Here is a 21854-nt window from a genome sequence, read left to right on the forward strand (position 1 = left end):
TTTTAAAGTTCTACATGATGATATCATCAAAAGTTAAAACATTTTAAAAACAGTGATTTTCAAACACTGTGACCTTTGCAGTGACGTGGTGAGCAAGAAAATACCAACACTCTCGCTAGAAACTCATTGCGGGTTTTGAAAATCAATTTATTTAAAACTTTTAATCCTACCCTGTGTCATAGAGAAGCATTATTTTAGGACGTTTCTTTTTATATTTTTAACCAAAGATCATAGAAACACTGTTTTCACATAATGTATGTAGACACTGGTTTCAAATCAAATCACATTTTATTAGTCACATGCTTCGTAAACCCCAGGTGTAGACTAACAGTGAAATGCTTAATTGTGGGGCCTTCCCAACAATGCAAAGTGAAAGGAAATAATATAAAAGTAAAACAAGTAATAATAAATACACAATGAGTTACAATAACTTGGCTGGAGATAATAAATATGAGGTTGAAAGGTGGCAGAATTACCCTTTAAGCCTTATACGTTATAATAGCCAAGCTAACGACTTATGTCATATGTGTTGCCCTGAATCAACACCTATCCTAAGTCTTAATTACTATTACAGTACTTCAGACTGGTTGATATGCATAAAATTTTTTCTTCATAATAAGATAATACATCAGGGTATTATCATTTATCTAACTATATATTTGGCTGGACAGCAAAAACACTTTAATTCCGTTTTTCTAATTTTCACTCTTTGTGCTGTTACTGCTCTTTGCCTTTGTATGGCTTGGATTTTGTATTTACTACAAATTTCACACTCTTTTTTTCTCAAGAACAAAATATATATTAAACAACACTTTGTCACAAGATAAAACATATACTACAAAGTCTGATTTCAGTCTTCACTCAATTTTGATCAAAAGTGTACTTACTGCATTTTTCCTTTGTAGGGCAGCATGGGCCACTGGCAATGTTACCTTTGCATTGTTTTTTTTTTTGTGTGTCAATTTCGACCAGCCCACCAAACAAAAAAATGGTCCAGCCAATCTGGCATTTGCCAGAATTGCCAATACGCCCCTGCCCACCTGGGAAGCCTACCTCTATTTTTTTTATTCTCAAGGAACACCTTTTAGACAAGCATATATATATATATATATATATATATATATGTATATGTATATGTATGTGTCGAAATGTTAAACATCCCAATGTCGTTTAAGTGTATGGTAGTTTAAGGAATTAAATCTCAGAAACCGGTAGGATTTACAGAGTGGAGACGATTTATAGATCTCACCATTTCTCTCTCGAAAGTTATCTCACAATCACACTGTAGCACATTCAACATGCACAAATAGAGGGCACTAACTCATAAAATCTCAGACTATGTATTATATATTATCAAATGTGGATACATAATGAATACTGTTACTTCTCTTCAGAATATAGGGAAATTAAACGTTTAATTTACGTATAGTGTTTTTCTATCTAGAAGAGCATTTGGCGAATCTACATTTATGAACCAAAAGTGTAATTTACAAACTTTTCCAAAATGGCTCCACATGTCAGAAATAGGTTTTTGTGAGTATGTTTATTGTGACATTTTATGTCTCATTTTAACCGAGAAAGAAAGACTTTGTAGTACGACAAGAATTGTACGATAGTAATATAACTTATCTAGCGCGCTAGATTTCTTTCACGTGCAAATTTGGAATGTATCGGCGCGGCGGGGGCAAGAGGGACCACAATAACAAGCCGGTGAAGAAGGATGAGAGTGACAGCAATAAATATGCCGAGCTTCTCGTGTTCGGCTATGCCTGCAAGCTGTTCCGGGATGACGAGAGGGCTCACTTCCACGAGCAGGGCAAACAGCTCATCCCATGGATGGGGGACAAGAACATCCTGATTGATAGGTCGGTTGAACAAACCTAAAGGAATTGTTATCCTAACCAACTTTCCTAATCCCAGATCTGTCTTTCGAAGGGACTGGTCGGATTTTTGCAAACATAACTGTGACATAAAAGTATTGGCGAACCATTTATCTAGCTTGCTAATGACGTCCTTTTGGCCTCATGAAACCGAAGATGCACTAACTATTAACAGGGTAGCAGAGCGTCATGTCAAGATGCTGTGTCCTCCTCTAAGTTTGCCATATATTTCAACAGTGAACACGCTCTACATGAGACTGACAGTTGGCTATGATGACCTGTAAAAATAGTTGTTTATTTGGAAATATACCCACTTGAACCATGAAGGGAATGACATATGTTGGGGTTGAGCGACCTTAATCTGCACGGGCCTGCCTCTTGTTTCGAATGTATGTGTGTGTCTCTCTATCACATAACCAGCCCTTATTTCCCCAGCAAGTAGCCTAAGGCTAAGGGGTCCTGCCTGGCCCCCCAATGCCAACCCCAGCGCCCACTCTGGAGAGGTGGAAGAGAGGAGCGAACGCAGGAAAATATCGTCCGTTTGGGTTCTTACGGATAGGTATTTATGTGCTCGGGTTTGTGTGGATGTACCTTTTTTACAGATATAGAAGGAATTATGCGTATTATATGGGGAAGTTAAACCCTGTAAGGTAAGAGGAGAGTTGTTTTCTTTTGTTTTTGTGTTCATGCAGGGCTGTTTCTCCATAGGGATTGTTGAGAGAGGAATGAGATAGGCTACACTGAGTAAGCTTGCCAGAAAACTGCACTAGATAGGCCTATGTCAGGAGTTGTTCAGGTTAGGCTGTCTGTATTGTGACGAGATTGCTCAGTTCCAGTACCATACACTCCCTCATGAAAGATTTGTGACTGAGGTAGCATGTTTTGTTGTTAAAAACTCTTGGTTTTAGGGTCCCATCTGTGTTGGTAAGTAGGTCCATGTGTTGTCTTTCCTCAGTTACTTCTTCTATTCCTCTAACCCCTCTCTTCACCCTACAGGTATGATGGGCGCGGTCACTTGCATGACCTCTCGGAGTACGACACAGGCTCGTGGAACAGAGACTACCAGCTGTCCGAGGAGGAGGCCAGAATCGAGGCCCTGTGTGATGAGGAGAGGTACCTGGCCATGCACACAGACCTTCTGGAGGAAGAAGCCAGACAAGGTAGACCAATCAGTCACAACTGGAGGATCATACTCTGTCTCTTGTGTCTGAACTGCTGAGCATTGCCTCCACTCATCTGCTGTGGAAGACAGTAAAAGTTTCAAGATTTGTTTTATAAAACTTTTTATTTTATTTTATTGATGTTACATTACCAGTCACCACCTATCTTTACAAGACCGTAGAACACGCAAACAAAACTCAAAAGACGCTAGCGTCCCACCTGCGGGACACAGCCAGTGAAATATCAGGACGGCAAATTCAAAACAACAAAATGTCATAATTCAACTTTCTCAAACATACAACTATTTTACACCAGTTTAAAGATACACTTCTCCTTGATGTAACCACATTGTCAAAAAGGCTTTACAGCGAAAGCAAAACATTAGATTATGTTAGGAGAGTACATAGACAAAAATAATCACACAGCCATTTTCCAAGCAAGGACATGTGTCAATAAAACCCAAAACACAGCTAAATGAAGCACTAACCTTTGACTATCTTCATCAGATGACACTCCTAGGACATTATGTTACACAATACATGTATGTTTTGTTCGATAAAGTTCATATATATATATATATATATATATATATATATATATATATATCCAAAAACAGCATTTTACATTGGCGCGTGATGTTCAGGAAATGTATTCCCACCAAAACTCACGGTGAATGTGCACATCAATTTACAAAAATACTCATCATAAACGTTGACAAAATATATAACAATTATTTAAAGAATTATAGATAGACTACCTCTGGATGCAACCGCTGTGTCAGATTTTAAAATAGCTTTACGGAGAAAGCACATTTTTCAATAATCTGAGTACATAGCTCAACCATCACAACAAGCTATACAGACACCCGCCAAGTTCGGGTCAACCTAAACTCAGAATTAGTAGTAGAAATATTGTCTTACCTTTGCTGATCTTCATCAGAATGCATTCCCAGGACTGCTACTTCCACAAGAAATGTTGTTTTTGTTCAAAATAATCCATATTTATGACCAAATACCTCCGTTTTGTTCGTGCGTACAGATCACTTATCCAAAGGCATAATGCGCGAGCGCGGTACCAGAGACGAAAAGTCAAAATGTTCCATTACCGTACTTGGAAGCATGTCAAACGCTGTTTAAAATCAATCTTTATGGTATTTTTAACGTAAAATTGCGCTAATATTCCAACCGGACAATAGCATATAATAGACACCATTCAAACAGTTTTAGAAACTTCAGAGTGTTTTCTATCCAAATCTACTAATAATATGCATATTGTAGTTTCTGGGCAAGAGTAGTAACCAGTTTAATTTGGGTATGTTTTTTTCATCCGGCTGTGAAAATACTGCCCCCTACACCCCAACAGGTTAAACACTGTTTCCCATGCTTGTTCAATGAACCGTAAACAATTAATGAAAATGCACCTGTGGAACGGTCGTTAAGACACTAACAGCTTACAGACGGTAGGCAATTAAGGTCACAGTTATGAAAACTTAAGACACTAAGGAGGCCTTTCTACTGACTCTGAAAAACACCAAAAGAAAGATACCCAGGGTCCCTGCTCATCTGCGTGATCGTGCCTTAGGCATGCTGCAAGGAGGCATGAGGACTGGAGATATGGCCAGGGCAATAAATTGCAATGTCCGTAGTGTGAGACGCCTAAGACAGCGCTACAGGGAGACAGGACTGACAGCTGATACAACACCTGCTTTACATGGAAATGTTTCAATTGCCCATCGCTGCATAGAAATGTGTCGTAACCAACTAGCTATTGAACATGAGGTATTGACATAACTCAAAACCATGTTAGCCTGCTGAGCTAAAGCCAAGGTGCTTCAAAGATAATTCGTAAACATCCAAATAACTTCACAGATCTTCATTGTGAAGGGTTTAAACACTGTTTTCCATGCTTGTTCAATGAACCTTAAACAATTAATGAACATGCATCTGTGGAACGGTCATTAAGACACTTACAGCTTACAGACGGTAGGCAATTAAGGTCACAGTTATGAAAACTTAAGACACTAAGGAGGCCTTTCTACTGACTCTGAAAAACACCAAAAGAAAGATGCCCAGGGTCCCTGCTCAACTGCGTGAACGTGCCTTAGGCATGCTGCAAGGAGGCCTGAGGACTGCAGATGTGGCCAGGGCAATAAGACAGCGCTACAGGGAGACAGGACGGACAGCTGATTGTCCTCGCAGTGGCAGACCACGTGTAACAACACCTGCACAGGATCGGTACATCCGAACATCACACCTGTGGGACAGGTACAGGATGGCAACAACAACTGCCCGAGTGACACCAGGAATGCACAATCCCTCCATCAGTGCTCAGACTGTCCACAATAGGCTGAGAGAGGCTGGACTGAGGGCTTGTAGGCCTGTTGTAAGGCAGGTCCTCACCAGACATCACCGGCAACAACATTGCCTATGGGCACAAACCCACCGTCGCTGGACCAGACAGGATTAGCAAAAAGTGCTCTTCACTGACGATTCACAGTTTTGTCTCCCCAGGGGTGATGGTTGCATTCGCGTTCATCGTCAAAGGAATGAGCGAGGCCGGTATCTCTGGAGCGGGATCGATTTGGAGGTGGAGGTCCGTCATGGTCTTGTGCGGTGTGTCACAGCATCATCGGACTGAACTTGTCATTACTGGCAATCTCAACGCTGTGCGTTACAGGGAAGACATCCTCCTCCCTCATGTGCTACCCTTCCTGCAGGCTCATCCTGACATGGCCCTCCAGCATGACAATGACACCAGCCATACTGCTCATTCTGTGTGTGATTTCCTGCAAGACAGGAATGTCAGTGTTCTGCCATGGCCAGCGAAGAGCCCGAATCTCAATCCCATTGAGCGTGTCTGGGACCTGTTGGATCGGAGGGTGAGGACTAGGGCCAATCCCCCCCAGAAATGTCCGGGAACTTGCAGGTGCCTTTGTGGAAGAGTGGGGTAACATCTCACAGCAGGAACTGGCAAATCTGGTGCAGTCCGTGAGGAGGATATGCACTGCAGTACTTAATGCAGCTGGTGGCCACAACAGATACTGACAGGTACTTTTGATTTTGACCCCCCCCCCTTTGTTCAGGGACACATTATTCCATTTCTGTTAGTCACATGTCTGTGGAACTTGTTCAGTTAATGTGTCAGTTGTTGAATCTTATGTTCATACAAATATTTACACATGTTAAGTTTGCTGAAAATTAACAGTTGATAGTGAGAGGACGTTTGTTTTTTTGATGAGTTTATATTGACTATATTCAGCTTGTCTGATGATTTATGCACACTGTTTGATTAAATAATTAAGAAACCCAAATGACTAGCGCGAGTCCGACCAGCAAGTTATTTGATTGTGCCGGGCACAGTCTTGCTGTGCTGTGTTAAAAACAACTAGCACTCATTGTCTCGCGCTCCTCCCTGCTCCAGCAACCACCACAGAACATCAACGTTTTTTCCCCGCTGTCTGTGTTGCTGAATCTGCAACATAAGTACAGCCATTTCTGACTGAAAAGTTCTGTTACTGAAATCCCTAATTTGTTTAGGGGAAACATTCCCTATTCCCTCAACCCTTGCTTTCTTTACGTGACAATGCATCACATGCACGTGACCTATTCGCACGGGACTAGTATTACTAGACAACGTTGGTTATGTAATTATTACTCCAGAATGTCCGTTATTCCAGAGGACAATTCGGACTGTATTCGTTTTTTCCCAAACTGCCTCCAGTAATTCTTATTTTTGTTCAATAAGTTGACAGTTATGACGGAAGCCTGGAGGTTTTTATCTAGGTGTGAAGATGCAGTATTTCAACATGTCCAGGTAATAGGGTCACACTGAACTCGAGCTTGGTTCCCAAGTTTCTAAACCATACCAAACATCTTTGGTATAGTGTCGGCATTATGTATATTTGAATTGAGGAAGTGTGATCATAGTCATTAGGATATTTTAGCAATCCGCAGTACATCTTAAATGCACCCCAGCCTTCAGATGTGATTGCGATGCGTTTTTAAGGCTATGGATTAGAAAGTTACTTTATAATTTCCAAACGCTTAGGCCAGTTGTATGTTGCTTTGCGATCTATTAACAGCAAGGCTTGCATTGAATAGGCTACTTTTTTTATTAATGCATTTGGCAATATTCAATTCATAAGCACAAAACATATAAACAAAAGCATTCACTGTGAAAGTTGATATGATATATGTAGGCCATTCATCTATAGCGTATGCGCAGCATTTAGTTCAATTGATCTAATCTGTTATTGGTTTCTTGTGCAAACCGCGGGCATCTCCTGCCACTATGACATTTCTCTCAAAACACAGGGATGTTGATTCTTGGAGTTTTCCAAAAAACAGTAGGTTATTCTGTCTGGAATTGTTACTCTCCTGCCATGTAAATTTTAATTTGGACAGGACTAAAATTACAGATATGGTGTTTTGTCCTCGTGCACATAATTACATAACCCGACTTCCCCCAGTAAAACTAACCCTGTCCAAATAGGGCACAGTAGTGCCTGACCTATAGCATATCATGATCACATCAATAAATTGTTTATTACAAACTCTGAACACTGTAACACGTGACAGCAAAATGGATGCAGAGGACGTGGCAAATAAACACGAAATGGGGGGATGTTTACTGGTTGCTCAGGAGGTAAAGGAAAAGTCATGTATGGAATAAATTTGAGTAGTTGTGTAAAACACTGGATATCAAGAAAAAGAAAGTAAGGCGCAAGCACTGCGTGCATATTATGTGTACCACACAGGCGCTGTATTGATTACAATATATTTCTGACTGTTTAGAACAATGTAAACAACACAAAATACCAGAGTGTCTGTTGTAACCTTTTTTGTTGTTAAGCCTTTATTACAGCAAATAATAAAAACAGTCACATTCATTCGTAAATGCAATTTTATAAATGGAAAGGTTTAAGCTAATTATTTAAGACTCGCTCATTTTATTTTAAGTCTTGCTCATTTTATTTTAAAACTAAAATTCTTGATTGCATGTCAAATCATTAATGACTCGTATGCTGTGTGATGACATGAATTTCTGAATGGTTGATACAGTAGCCTGTATAAGTATTGAAAATAAGTTAGTGTATTAAGACTAAACAGGCCTACAGATCAATGGGGGTTGTATAAGGCTGATATACTAAGCCTACTAATGATAATTACATTACTTATGATCTTAATAGTAATAGAAACAATAAGGAGCTCAAGAAAATCAGCATTGTTATTATAAATATAATTTCCCTGACAATTTTTGGAGTCGTGTTGACAAAACGAAGTAAATTATAAAAATAATGTTTTAACAAAAAAAAAAGTTAAGTCTTTTTAAAGCAAAGGTTAAAAACAGCCGAATGTGTGAAATTGTTTACTTGACATGTTGTTGCATGAGGCTTGGTGCTCACAGAATCAGTAGGCTATTAACCTCCCAATTAGTCAACAGCCAGTGGAATCGCGTCGCGCGAAATACAAATACCTCATAAATGCTATAACTTCAATTTCTCAAACATATGACTATTTTACACCATTTTATAGATACACCTCTCCTGAATCGAACCACGTTGTCCAATTTCAAAAAGGCTTTACAGCAAAAACAAAACATTAGATTATGTCAGGAGAGTACCCTGCCAAAAATAATCACGCAGCCATTTTCAAAGCAACTAGCATGCATCACAAATACCCAAAACACAGCTAAATGCAGCACTAACCATTGACGATCTTCATCAGATGACACTCCTAGGACATTATGTTACACAATACATGCATTTTTTGTTCGATAAAGTTCATATTTATATATAAAAACAGCAATTATATCGGCACATGACGTTCAGAAAATATTTTCCCTCAAATACTGCCGGTGAATCAGCGCCACAATTTACAAAAATACTTGCCATAAACATTGATACAAAATTAAACTGTCATTCAAAGAATTATAGATGAACATCTCCTTTATGCAAACGCTATGAAAGATTTCAAAAAAGCTTCACGAGGAAAGCACTCTTTGCAATAATCTGAGTACTGAGCTCAGAAAAATACACTAGGCTATACAGATAGCTGCCATCTTGGGGACATCTAAGATTATTCCCTTACCTTTTGATCATCTTCATCAGAAGGCACTTCCAGGAATCCCAGGTCCACAACAAATGTTCGATAAAGTCCATAATTTATGTCCAAATAACTCCTTGTTGTTCGTGCGTCTAGTAAACTACTCCAAGTGTAGAAAGCGCGTGGACGATGTTGCGACGAAAAGTTTAAAAAAAGTTGTATTTACGTTCGTTCAAACGTTGTAAAACATCAATCTTTAGGGCCTTCAGAACGTGAAGATTCAATAATATTTCAACCGGACGGTTCCTGTGTCTTGAAAAAGGGTTTGGAACGGGAGGATCCTCGCTCGTGAATGCGCCCCAAGAAGTGATGTCACCCCCTGCCTCAACTTCCCCTCCTTGTCATTCGGGCTCTGTTCATCGTAGAAGCTTCAAACAACTTTGTAAAGACTGTCGACATCTAGTGGAAGCCGTAGGATTATTACTACGTCACAGTGTATTCAATAGGAAACAACTTGAAGGGAGCCCATGCGTCCAGATTTCCACTTCCTGGTAGGATTTCTCTCAGGTTTTTGCTTGCCATATGAGTTCTGTTATACTCACAGACACCATTCAAACGGTTTTAGAAACTTCAGTGTTTTCTACCCAAATCTACTAATAATATGCATATCCTAGCTTCTGAGTCTGAGTAGGAGGCAGTTTAATATGGGCACACATTTTTTCCGAAATTGTCAATACTGCCCCCTAGCCCCAACAGGTTTTAATCAAATAGGCAACAATTGCAATATCTGTCTTATTTCTGTAGATATATTGAGGATTTAAAAAGCAAGGTACAGTGGGGGGAAAAAAGTATTTGATCCCCTGCTGATTTTGTACGTTTGCCCACTTACAAAGAAATGATCAGTCTATAATTTTAATGGTAGGTTTATTGGAACAGTGAGAGACAGAATAACAACAAAAAATCCAGAAAAACACATGTTAAAAATATTATAAAATGATTTGCATTTTAATGAGGGAAATAAGTATTTGACCCCTCTGCAAAACATGACTTAGTACTTGGTGGCAAAACCCTTGTTGGCAATCACAGAGGTCAGACGTTTCTTGTAGTTGGCCACCAGGTTTGCACACATCTCAGGAGGGATTTTGTCCCACTCCTCTTTGCAGATCTTCTCCAAAGTCATTAAGGTTTCGAGGCTGACGTTTGGCAACTCGAACCTTCAGCTCCCTCCACAGATTTTCTATGGGATTAAGGTCTGGAGACTGGCTAGGCCACTCCAGGACCTTAATGTGCTTCTTCTTGAGCCACTCCTTTGTTGCCTTGGCCGTGTGTTTTGGGTCATTGTCATGCTGGAATACCCATCCACGACCCATTTTCAATGCCCTGGCTGAGGGAAGGATGTTCTCACCAAGGTTTGACGGTACATGGCCCCGTCCATCGTCCCTTTGATGCGGTGAAGTTGTCCTTTCCCCTTAGCAGAAAAACACCCCCAAAGCATAATGTTTCCACCTCCATGTTTGACGGTGGAGATGGTGTTCTTGGGGTCATAGGCAGCATTCCTCCTCCTCCAAACACGGCGAGTTGAGTTGATGCCAAAGAGCTCCATTTTGGTCTCATCTGACCACAACACTTTCACCAGTTGTCCTCTGAATCATTCAGATGTTCATTGGCAAACTTCAGACGGGCATGTATATGTATTCTTGAGCAGGGGGACCTTGCAGGCGCTGCAGGATTTCAGTCCTTCACAGCGTAGTGTGTTACCAATTGTTTTCTTGGTGACTATGGTCCCAGCTGCCTTGAGATCATTGACAAGATCCTCCCATGTACTTCTGGGCTGATTTCTCACCGTTCTCATGATCATTGCAACCCCACGAGGTGAGATCTTGCATGGAACCCCAGGTCGAGGGAGATTGACAGTTATTTTGTGTTTCTTCCATTTGCGAATAATCACACCAAATGTTGTCACCTTCTCACCAAGCTGCTTGGCGATGGTCTTGTAGCCCATTCCAGCTTTGTATAGGTCTACAATCTTGTCCCTGACATCCTTGGAGAGCTCTTTGGTCTTGGCCATGGTGGAGAGTTTGGACTCTGATTGATTGATTGCTTCTGTGGACAGGTGTGTTTTTTACAGGTAACAACTGAGATTAGGAGCACTCCCTTTAAGAGTGTGCTCCTAATCTCAGCTCGTTACCTGTATAAAACACACCTGGGAGCCAGAAATCTTTCTGATTGGGAGGGGGTCAAATACTTATTTCCCTCATTTAAAATGCAAATATATTTATAACTTTTTTGACATGCGTTTTTCTGGATATTTTTGTTGTTATTCTGTCTCTCACTGTTCAAATAAACCTACCATTAAAATTATAGACTGATCCTTTATTTATCAGTGGGCAAACGTACAAAATTAGCAGGGGATCAAATACTTTTTTCCACCACTGTACATTTTTATGAGTTAGGCTATTGATTATAGACCTTAATTTGGGGTTTCCTTTCTCATCACTTTTCTTAGATAATAAGGCAAAGCCTATTTTCTCATCTCCTCATTCTGCTGCTGCCTTTGGTCTCAACACCAATATGCTGGTTAACTTTGCTATTATGTACAAAGCAACATGGTCTGGGAAGAGGCACAAATTCAACAGCGCACTGATGTGTTTCTGAACCGCCGACAGCGACCTCTATCCAAGGCGGGAGAAAGCACATTTGTTATAAAATATTATTTTTGTTAGTGTTGCACCATTGTTTTTATGTAATATAACCATTTACAATTTCAGTAGCACATGTCTTAGTAGCACATGTCTCCACAGTGGATCAGTCCACTCACAGTCGTGAATCAGACAGGTCTCTGTACACCATTTTATATCCATCCATCTATCCATCCATCCATCCATCCATCCATCCATCCATCCATACAAAAAATATGTTATGGGGTTAGCCCTACCGTAGTGTAACTTTTTTCATGAATTTTTAACTAAGTTCCTCTCCTGTCCAAAGATTTCTATATTATTGGCTTAAAGTCTTGAGTGTTGAAATACACATCATTTTAAAAAGACTATCCTAAGGTTATTTTAGCAATGCTGCACACTTCATAGCAAATATTCTGTCACTTTTAATGAAATAGCTCTGACGATTACATAAAGAATCACCTTTGCTAAATTAAATCTAGCCTAAGTGACTACTTAAATTAAATAGTTTCGAAGGGTTTAAGTGAAATATGGTGTTTAATTCCCAAACTGACTGAGTCCTCATGTAATTTGTGTTACTTTTGTCCCCTCACGCTCGTGCGCCCTTGAGTAGTGGGGCTTTAGCAATTATCCATGTGGGGACACGAGACGCATAAAAAATATTTTTCTTGTTAGATGGGAATTTGACTTTGATTCCTCAGTCCTTTACTGTGAGATCAATTGCAATAGAAAAGTGTGGTGTTATAAGGTAAACTTGGCTTCGATCTGCTTTAGTTTTTGTCAGCTCTCAGGTCACAGCGTTCTTTACATCCTTAACTATGCAGGATGGATGGAATGATGATTTTGAATTAATCCAATGTTTTTGTCTCATGCTAGAGGCAATAACAACAGTAGCCTATTATGGCTGTATTTTTCAATACATCTACCGTTCCATTCCCCTCACTCGTCCAATATGTATGTTTGTCTCACACAGAGGAAGAATACAAGCGTCTTAGTGAAGCTCTGGCAGATGAAGGCACCTATAACGCAGTGGGCTCCCGCTACAGCGCAGACTACTACGACCCTTCTCAACCCACTGAGGAAGAGGAGGCCAACAGGGAGACGGGTGAGCACACACACACATAAATGCACACACATTTAAGTTATGTATTTGAATCCACAAATGACATGCATCACAAAAAAGGAATTAAAATTCAAGTAAACTCACACATATATTTACAATACCTCTTGATGCCACTTGTTACCCCTTGAAACCACTGAGCATCTTTCTTTGACCTGCCGTTAGGGGGAGAGAGGGGAGAAAGAGAGAGACATACATCTCACACTAGACACATGAATACACTGGTGGAGAGGCTCACATATCACCTTTAATGAAAACCCTATGATTAATTATTTAGCATGGCAGGCTCCCTGGAGTCACATAAACCACTATTTGAAGCCCTGGAGCTATACAAAATAAAGCTTTTTCAAGTTTCGGCACTGAATGTGATGTCTTACTGGCTAGCTACTCTACTGACTTTTAATCATCTGTGAGGTCCAGTGCTGGGCTCCAGCCTCTTCACTAGGCCCAGTGAACAGCCGATCTGCCAACTTCTGTCTGTAGAGTCCGAACAGTTTGGGCTGCACACTAATATTACCCCTCTGTGGAAAGGTGAGACTCTCACGAATATGTACATGTCGGTTGTTTTGCACAAGACACGTCTGAAGGTCCCCCGGTACCAGTTTAAAAAATGAATGGAAGTATATTTCCTGATCTTTCAGATATAGGACAGATACTTAAGAACAAACTTCCTTTTGATTTTTTTGGGGGGGATTGTCTGCTGTTCCATGTAGTGAATCTGTTACTCAATACGTATGCATGGGCTAATAGCAGTAAGGCTAAATTATATATTTAAAATTCAAAATCAAAGGGCTAAATAATCCTTGGTTATGACCTTCTTAAAACAATGTAATATAGTTTAGTAGAACCCCCACGGCTAGGGCTTAGTCTGTAGAGGGTTGTGGCTGTCAGGACGCTGTGCTCTGCGTCAGTCCTATTTGAATGCCCCTCCAACTGGTAATAACTAGTGGGAAAATCGTCTATCATCCCTGAGCTTCCACTTCTCCCACATGCTGACCTCTGACGTCACCTACAAAGGAAATTACCTCAATAACAACATTTTTGGCAAAACATTATTTTAATATAAGCAATCTATTAATATATATATTTTTTAAACACTATAATTTGTTTGCGAGCATGATAGCTGTACTTTTAGTTTGTGGTTGATGCAGCTTGTTTGCCATTAGCCAATCAGCGTTTCTCAACTATTCTGAACAAAAATATCAACGCAACATGTGAAGTGTTGGTCCCATGTTTCATGAGCTAAAATAGAAGATCCCATACATTTTCCGTACTCACAAAAGCTTATTTCTCTCAAATGTTGTACACAAATTTGTTTACATCCCTGTTAGTGAGCATTTCTCCTTTGCCAAGATAATCCATCCACCTGACTGACAGGTGTGGCTTATCAAGAAGCTGATTAAACAGCATGATCATTACACAGGTGCACATTGTGCTGGGGACAAAAAAAGGCCACTTTAAAATGTACAGTTTTGTCACACAACACAATGCCACAGATGTTTTGAGGGAGCGTGCAATTGGCATGCTGACTGCAGGAATGTCCACCAGAGCTGTTGCCAGAGAATTTGTTTATTTCTCTACCATAAGCCGTTTTAGAGAATTTGGCAGTACATCCTACTGGCCTCGTGTAACTATGCCATCTCAGGATCTCCACATCCGACTTTTTTTCTTTTTTTCTGATTGCAGTTCGGCTTCGTAACCAACTTCAGTGGGAAAATGCACACCTTTGATGGCCACTGGCACGCTGGAGAAGTGTGCTTTTCACAGATTAATCCCGGTTTCAACTGTACCGGGCAGATGGCAGACAACGTGTATGGCGTTGTGTGGGCGAGCGGTTTGCTTATGTCAACGTTGTGAACAGAGTGCACCATGGTGGTGGTGGGTTTATGGTATGGGCAGGCAGGCATAAGCTAAAGACAACGTTGATGGCAATTTGAATGCACAGAGATTCCATGATGAGATCCTGAGGCCCATTTTCCTGACATTCATCCGCCGCCATCACCTCATGATAATGAGCATGATAATGCTGTCGCATGTCCCAAGGATCTGTACACAATTCTGAAAATGTCCCAGTTCTTTCATGACCTGCGTACTCACCAGACATGTCACCCATTGAGCATGTTTGGGATGCTCTGGATCAACGTGTACGGCAGTGTGTTTGTTGTAGGCTTGGGTGGTATACCGTATACCGGGGTATTTTGAAATAGCCGCAGGATGGTTTTTCAATACCGTCAATACTGTTGAAACTATTTCTTATGTTGTTTTTTTTTACATTTACATTTTTTTTTGCAACTTTTTAAATACCTGCAGTCAACTTGTGCAATACATTAGGAGATAAAGAAAATCCCCTTCTTGATTTCACCTGTCACATAATTTTTCGTTGAAGCTTACCGGTACTCCCCAGTCACGTGGTGTTTACAAGCACACAGCAACTATAGACCGGAGCCTTGTGAGTCACTCACTGTTGTGCAGCATGCGGCAGGGGATCTAGTCACGTTATGAAATTCATAAGTACAGTTTTGCCAGCAAGATAACTTATTAGTTATAAGACAACTGTTTGAAATGTGCTAAATGCTCAGCAGTTGTGCATTTGGTTTGCTAATTTTGTAGCTAGTTAACTATCTAGTGGTTAGCTTCTTCCAAAGTCAAGCTTTCCTTGGTAAAAGCAGAGAATCCCCTCCTGGATCAAGAGCCTTGATGTCTAATATTTGTTTTGTGATTGCAGTAAACTGTGAGTAGTATTTCTGACTTACTTATGTATCTTTGAGCTGGGATTTCTGTCCTACAAGTAGTTTAGGTCAAGGATTGTATAAAATGTTTGCAATGCGCTCGTTAGCATTTAGTTAGCATTCTCTATGGGATTGTACATGTATGTTAGCATTACTAACCTTCGGATTAGAGGCCCAGTGGGGTTTGAAAATAGCCCCCCTTCTGTTCAGTGCCGGTATTACAGAATATCCTTTTATGGCACAAGGTCGGTATGAAGGTAGGACAACCTGGATACCTCCCAAGCCTAGCGTGTTCCAGTTCCCGACAATATCCAGCAACTTCGCACAGCCATTGAAGAGGAGTGGGATGACATTCCACAGGCCACAATCAACAGCCTGATCAACTCTATGCGAAGGAGATGTTGTGCAGCCTGACGCAAATGGTGGTCACTCCAGATACTGACTGGTTTTCTGATCCACACCCCTACTTTTTTTAAGGTAACTGGGCTCCCGAGTGGCCCAGCGGTCTAAGGCACTGCATCTCAGTGCTAGAGGCGTCACTACAGACCCTGGTTTGATTCCAGGCCGTATCACACCCGGGCGTGATTGGGAGTCCCATAGGGCAGCGCACAATTGGCCCAGCGTCGTCCGGGTTAGGGTTTGGCCGGGTTAGGCCATCATTGTAAATAAGAATTTGTTCTTAACTGTCTTGCCTAGTTAAATAAAGGTTAAATAAACAAATAAATACAAAATATCTGCATTCCCAGGCATGTGAAATAGATTAGAGCCTAATGAATTTATTTCAATTGACTGATTTCGTTATACGAACTACAACTCAGTAAAATCTTAGAAATTGTTGCATGTTGTGTTTATATTTTTGTTCAGTGTAATTTAAAGTTTTATACCCCTGAATGTGCGCACGGTCTCTCTCGGGCACACTCTGATCATCAAGTCACCTCGTGCAAGTGAGCAGCCTTCTAGCAAGCAAGCTAGCTAGCAAAATGGCTAATGGCTAATTCTGAGTGGTCTAAACGTGCAAATAACATTCTGACATGAACAAATGTATTCGAAATCGCATTCATACCTGAAAGGAAGAAATATACAAATAAATCACACGGCGATGTAGCTTTGGCTTCAAGTCACTTGTAATGAGTGAGCTGGGAAGCCCTGTAGGATTTAAAAAACATTTTTTTGAACCTTTATTTTAACTAGGCAACTCAGTTAAGAACAAATTCTTATTTATAATGACGGCCTACCGGGGAACAGTGGGTTAACTGCCTTGTTCAGGGGCAGAACGACATATTTTTACCTTGTCAGCTAGGGGATTCGATCCAGCAACCTTTCGGTTACTGGCCCAATGCTCTAACCACTAGGCTGGCTACCTGCCGCCCCAATTTCTAGGTATAACCAATCAAAATCAGATCAGACATCATTAAAGCGCAGAGATTGTATAATCAACATTTAGATAAATTAATTTCATATTACTTACTGGTATACATTGTGATTCTGTATTTTTGTTATTATTAAGGCACTTATAATTTTATCACAAAAGCACGTGAATGCATCCAACTCGTATTTACTACTTCAAAGCTGAAAATACCACCTTCCCAATTGTTTATGAACGCAGCATTATACAACCCCTCCCACCCGTTCCCCTCTAGCCAACGCCAAAGTGCCCCTCCCTCAGCAGATGGTACACTACTACTGCTGTGTGTCTGAGTGCTGTCATCAGTACTGTCACCTGGCACTGCCTGAGATTACTCAGCAGTACAAAACTCCTCTGTGTGTGTGTGTGTGTGTGTGTGTGTGTGTGTGTGTGTGTGTGTGTGTGTGTGTGTGTGTGCGCGTGCGCTCGTCTCTGTTGTGGTATCGGCGGCCGGGGCACACCTCGGGCGACCAGCGGTGCGCCTGATTAAATCAGCACAAGACAAATCTATGCTGGGCTCCTTGGCTGCAATGTTTGGCATTAATGTGCTTAACCTCTACATCCATCTGCAGCCTCCCCACATTGAACTAACGCATACAATTTTAATCAAATTTCCAGCTGACCTGTCCATGTGTTATGTCACACTGGGGGGGAGTGGGTTAGATGTAAATAATTGTGACAGGGACCACCACCACCCAGAAAGTTAAGAGTAAGTAAAGCTGAAACTGAGTGCTTCGGGCAACGTGGCCGAATGAGAGTGGGTAGAGGAAGGAGAGGAGGAAATGTTGAGTGCTTGTTGTGTGTCACAGTGACTGTAGGTTGAATCCTAATCTCTCTTCTTCTCTCTCTCCCTGACCTTGTGGGTTGTTCCTCATCAGAGGAAACGGAGCCGCAGGAGAGCGAGGAACCCTTCGTGGCGCCCCCGGGCCTGGCGATCCCCCCCGATGTGGAGCTGGTGAGTACCCTGCACTACTTCATGCTAATATTGAGGTCATTTAAGTTCATCTGACTATGATACCCTGTCATTTACATACAAGTACCTTTCTCCTGTCAAAGTACCTTTTCTAAGAAACACATGAAAGTAACTGATTAACTCCCTGACCTTTAATGTAAATATGAATGTATTTGTGTATATACCGGTATGTTTTTAATCACATTTTTCTAAGTAGAGAAATTATAAGCCATATATCTGGAATGGATAATGTGGACCATAGGGTTGCAGAATGGGTTTTAACCCATAAGTCTAAGCCGGGGGCGGGCGGGTGGGGCGGTTCTACTAAGCTATATGGATTTGTGTTTAAAGGTCATATCAAGGATCATTTACCTATTTGATTTTGAAGTTTAAGACCCATTGAAGTATAAAAAATATATAAATATTTGATGAACATTTTTATTTGGCCTTACTGCTATTAGCCCATACAAACGCATTGAATAAGAGATTCATGGAACAACATGGAACAACAAAGTCCCCCCCAAAAATCTAAAGGAAGTTTGTTCTGAAGTGTCTGTCCTATATCTGGGAGAGATAAGAAAGACCAGGAAACATATAAGTTACACGTTTTTAGGGAGCTTTCAATTGTCATTCTTACTGCAGAAATGTCCACCAGAGCTGTTGCGAGAGAATTGAATGTTAATTTCTCTACCATAACCCGTCGTTTTAGAGAATTTGGCAGTACGTCCAACCGGCCTCACAACCGCAAACCACGCGTATGGTGTTGTGTGGGCGAGAGGTTTGCTGATGTCAATATTGTGAACAGAGTGCCCCATGGTGGAGTTGTGGTATGGGCAGGCATAAGCTACAGACAATGAACACAGTTACATTTTATCGATGACAATTTGAATGCACAGAAATACCCTGACGAGATCCAGAGGCCAATATTTTTAAGGTATCTGTGACCAACAGATCTGTATTCCCAGTCATGTGAAATCCATAGATTAGAGCCCAATGAATTTATTTCTATTGACTGATTTCCTTATATGAATTGTAACTCAGTAAAATCTTTGAAATTGTTGCATGTTGCGTTTATATTTTTGTTCAGTATACATTTGAACAATGGTGGGTCCAGGATCTAACAGTTTACATAACACTCACTATTATGGAGCCGTGGAGAGGGAAAAGGAAGGGAACGGAGCAGCAAACAGCAGAACTTGCTTGCGAGTGTTGTGCATGTGATAGACAGTGACTGGTGCAGTATTGATGTTGCGAGGCTGATCAGACTGCAGACAGACCAATAGACAGACACAGGCAAGTGGTGAGTCGAACGATAAGGCTTCTTATCTGGAGGATGGTATTGAGGTCATCACTCACATCCTGCAGCCTGGGAGGAGACTGAGAAGAGGAGTCTGCTGTGCTGCTTTAGTTTGCGTCAGTCAGTATCATCCCAGTCCACTAGGACAGACTTTCCACTCCGCTGCTGCTTCCCCCATTGACCGTCAGTTGCCTTTCATCTGCAGGCTCCTTCCAACTCAAGAAGGGGAGGCTTTCATCTCAGCATGGCCTCGTTTTTTTTATTTTTTATTCTCTCTCTCGCTCTCGCTCTCTTTTTCTCTCTCTTTTTCTCTCTTTCTCTCTCACTTCAGACTGACACAAACACACACACAAACTTACATACACCCAGGGACGTGCGCATGAACACACGCATAGTAATTCAATATAGACGCAGCTGACAGAGAGATCTTCCTCACTCTGGCTGTCAGTGTCCTCTGTGATGTCCAGACACACATGCGCATCCTTTCCACGTGTCCTTGTAATGAGATTTCGATTGGGTACCCTGCGAAGCCCTTCCAATTGCGCCGTCTTGAAACGGCCAATTAGTCAAAGCCGGCGCTATTCTCAGAATATCTGATTTGAACTATTAATTTGGGGATGTGGCTGTGTTTCCCCCGTTATCACAGGCAGTCGCCGGTCTGACAGCCTGGGGGGTGGGGAGAAGGAATCGTCTCTCTCTCTGCTCTTCTTTTCTGTGTTTCATGATTCGATAAGAAGTTCCTCGTTAAAATTCTAAATTGCGAGTTTAGTTTATGCTCTCGAAAAACGCGTAAGTGTGTGTGTAGTGGAATGTTACTACAGAGTTCAGGCCCAAGCGTCTTCTCTCCAAACGATTTCATTTGATGAGAAATGTGTGTTTTTGCTAGTTTTTTCTGAGGGTAACTAACGAGAATGATTCATCATTGAAAGTACACAGTCACAGTGATATTGAATAATCGAGTCCCAATGATTTCCATCTTGTATGTATTTAGTAAATGATTGTTAGTGAAGAAGCTATTAAACCTCAGCTACAGTCTTTAGGAAATAGAATTTGGTTGATCCCCCGCAAAGAATTAACTGCCACACTTAAAACCTGTTTCATGTCACGTTGTAGCGTAATTATCTTTTTCGTCTTTGCTTTTGAAGTGATTACTCTTGTGCCTCAGTTATTAAATACAGTTACATTAACTTGCCCAACAGGAGAGTCTGGGGCCGTATGTATCAAGCATCTCATACAAGGAGTGCTGATTCAGGATCCCCTTTCCCTGTTAGATTGCAATGAATAATGTTACATGGAAGGTGGCCTTGATCCTACAGTCGTGGCCAAAACTTTTGAAAATTACACAAAAATATTAATTTCCACAAAGTTTGCTGCTTCAGTTGTCTTTAGATATTTTTGTCAGATGTTACTATGGAATACGGAAGTATAATTACAAGCATTTCATAAGTGTCAAAGGCTTTTATTGACAATTACATGAAGTTGATGCAGAGAGTCAATATTTGCAGTCTTGACCCTTCCTTTTCAAGACCTCTGCAATCCGCCCTGGCATGCTGTCAATTAACTTCTGAGCCACATCCTGACTCATGGCAGCCCATTCTTGCATAATCAATGATTGGAGTTTGTCAGAATTTGTGGGTTTTTGTTTGTCCACCCGCCTCTTGAGGATTGACCAGAAATTCTCAATGGGATTAAGGTCTGGGGAGTTTCTTGGCCTTGGACCCAAAATATCGATTTTTTTTTGTTCCCCGAGCCACTTAGTTATCACTTTTGCCTTATGGAAAGGAGCTCTATCATGCTGGAAAGGCATTGTTCGTCACCAAACTGTTCCTGGATGGTTGGGAGAAGTTGCTCTCGGAGGATGTGTTGGTACTGTTCTTTATTCATGGCTGTGTTCTTAGGCAAAATTGTGAGTGAGCCCACTCCCTTGACTGAGAAGCAACCCCACACATGAAAGGTCTCAGGATGCTTTAATGTTGGCATGACACAGGACTGATGGTAGCGCTCACCTTGTTTTCTCCGGACAAGCTTTTTTCCGGATGCCCCAAACAATCAGCAGTCCGGTCCCTGTATCTTTTGCAGAATATCAGTCTGTCCCTGATGTTTTTCCTGGAGAGAAGGGGCTTCTTTGCTGCCCTTCTTGACACCAGGCCATCCTCCAAAAGTCTTCGCCTCACTGTGTGTGCAGATGCACTCACACCTACCTGCTGCCGTTCCTGAGCAAGCTCTACTGGTGGTGCCCCGATCCTGCAACTGAATCAACTTTAGGAGACAGTCCTGGCGCTTGCTGGACTTTCTTTGGCACCCTGAAGCCTTCTTCACAACAATTGAACCGCTCTCCTTGAAGTTCTTGATGATCCGATAAATGGTTGATTTAGGTGCAATCTTACTGGCAGCAATATCCTTGCCTGTGAAGCCCTTTTTGTGCAAAGCAATGATGACGGCACATGTTTCCTTGCAGGTAACCATGGTTGACAGAGGAAAAAAAAAAATCCAACCACCACCCTCCTTTTGAAGCTTCCAGTCTGTTATTCGAACTCAATCAGCATGACAGAGTGATCTCCAGCCTTGTCGTCGTCAACACTCACACC

General features: G+C 41.3%; 1 protein-coding gene across 4 annotated transcripts in view; it reads left to right on the top strand.

Moving 5' to 3' along the window:
- The first annotated feature begins 1499 nt into the window (after positions 1–1499).
- LOC115159637 (splicing factor, suppressor of white-apricot homolog) overlaps positions 1500–21854 on the top strand; it is a 128734-nt gene continuing 108379 nt past the window's right edge. Inside the window, exons 1-5 of one of the 4 annotated variants that reach the window (XM_029709559.1) lie at positions 1817–1865; positions 2316–2530; positions 2877–3040; positions 12737–12868; positions 17896–17972. In XM_029709559.1, coding sequence (XP_029565419.1) covers positions 2355–2530; positions 2877–3040; positions 12737–12868; positions 17896–17972 — 549 coding nt within the window. In that variant the 5' untranslated portion in view covers positions 1817–1865; positions 2316–2354. Of the gene's footprint in view, positions 2531–2876; positions 3041–12736; positions 12869–17895; positions 17973–21854 lie in introns of all 4 variants that reach the window. The other 3 variants (XM_029709557.1, XM_029709558.1, XM_029709560.1) reach the window with 3 other exon arrangements.

The sequence above is a fragment of the Salmo trutta genome, chromosome 23 (genome assembly GCF_901001165.1).
Source record: "Salmo trutta chromosome 23, fSalTru1.1, whole genome shotgun sequence".
Taxonomy (NCBI): Eukaryota; Metazoa; Chordata; class Actinopteri; order Salmoniformes; family Salmonidae; genus Salmo; species Salmo trutta.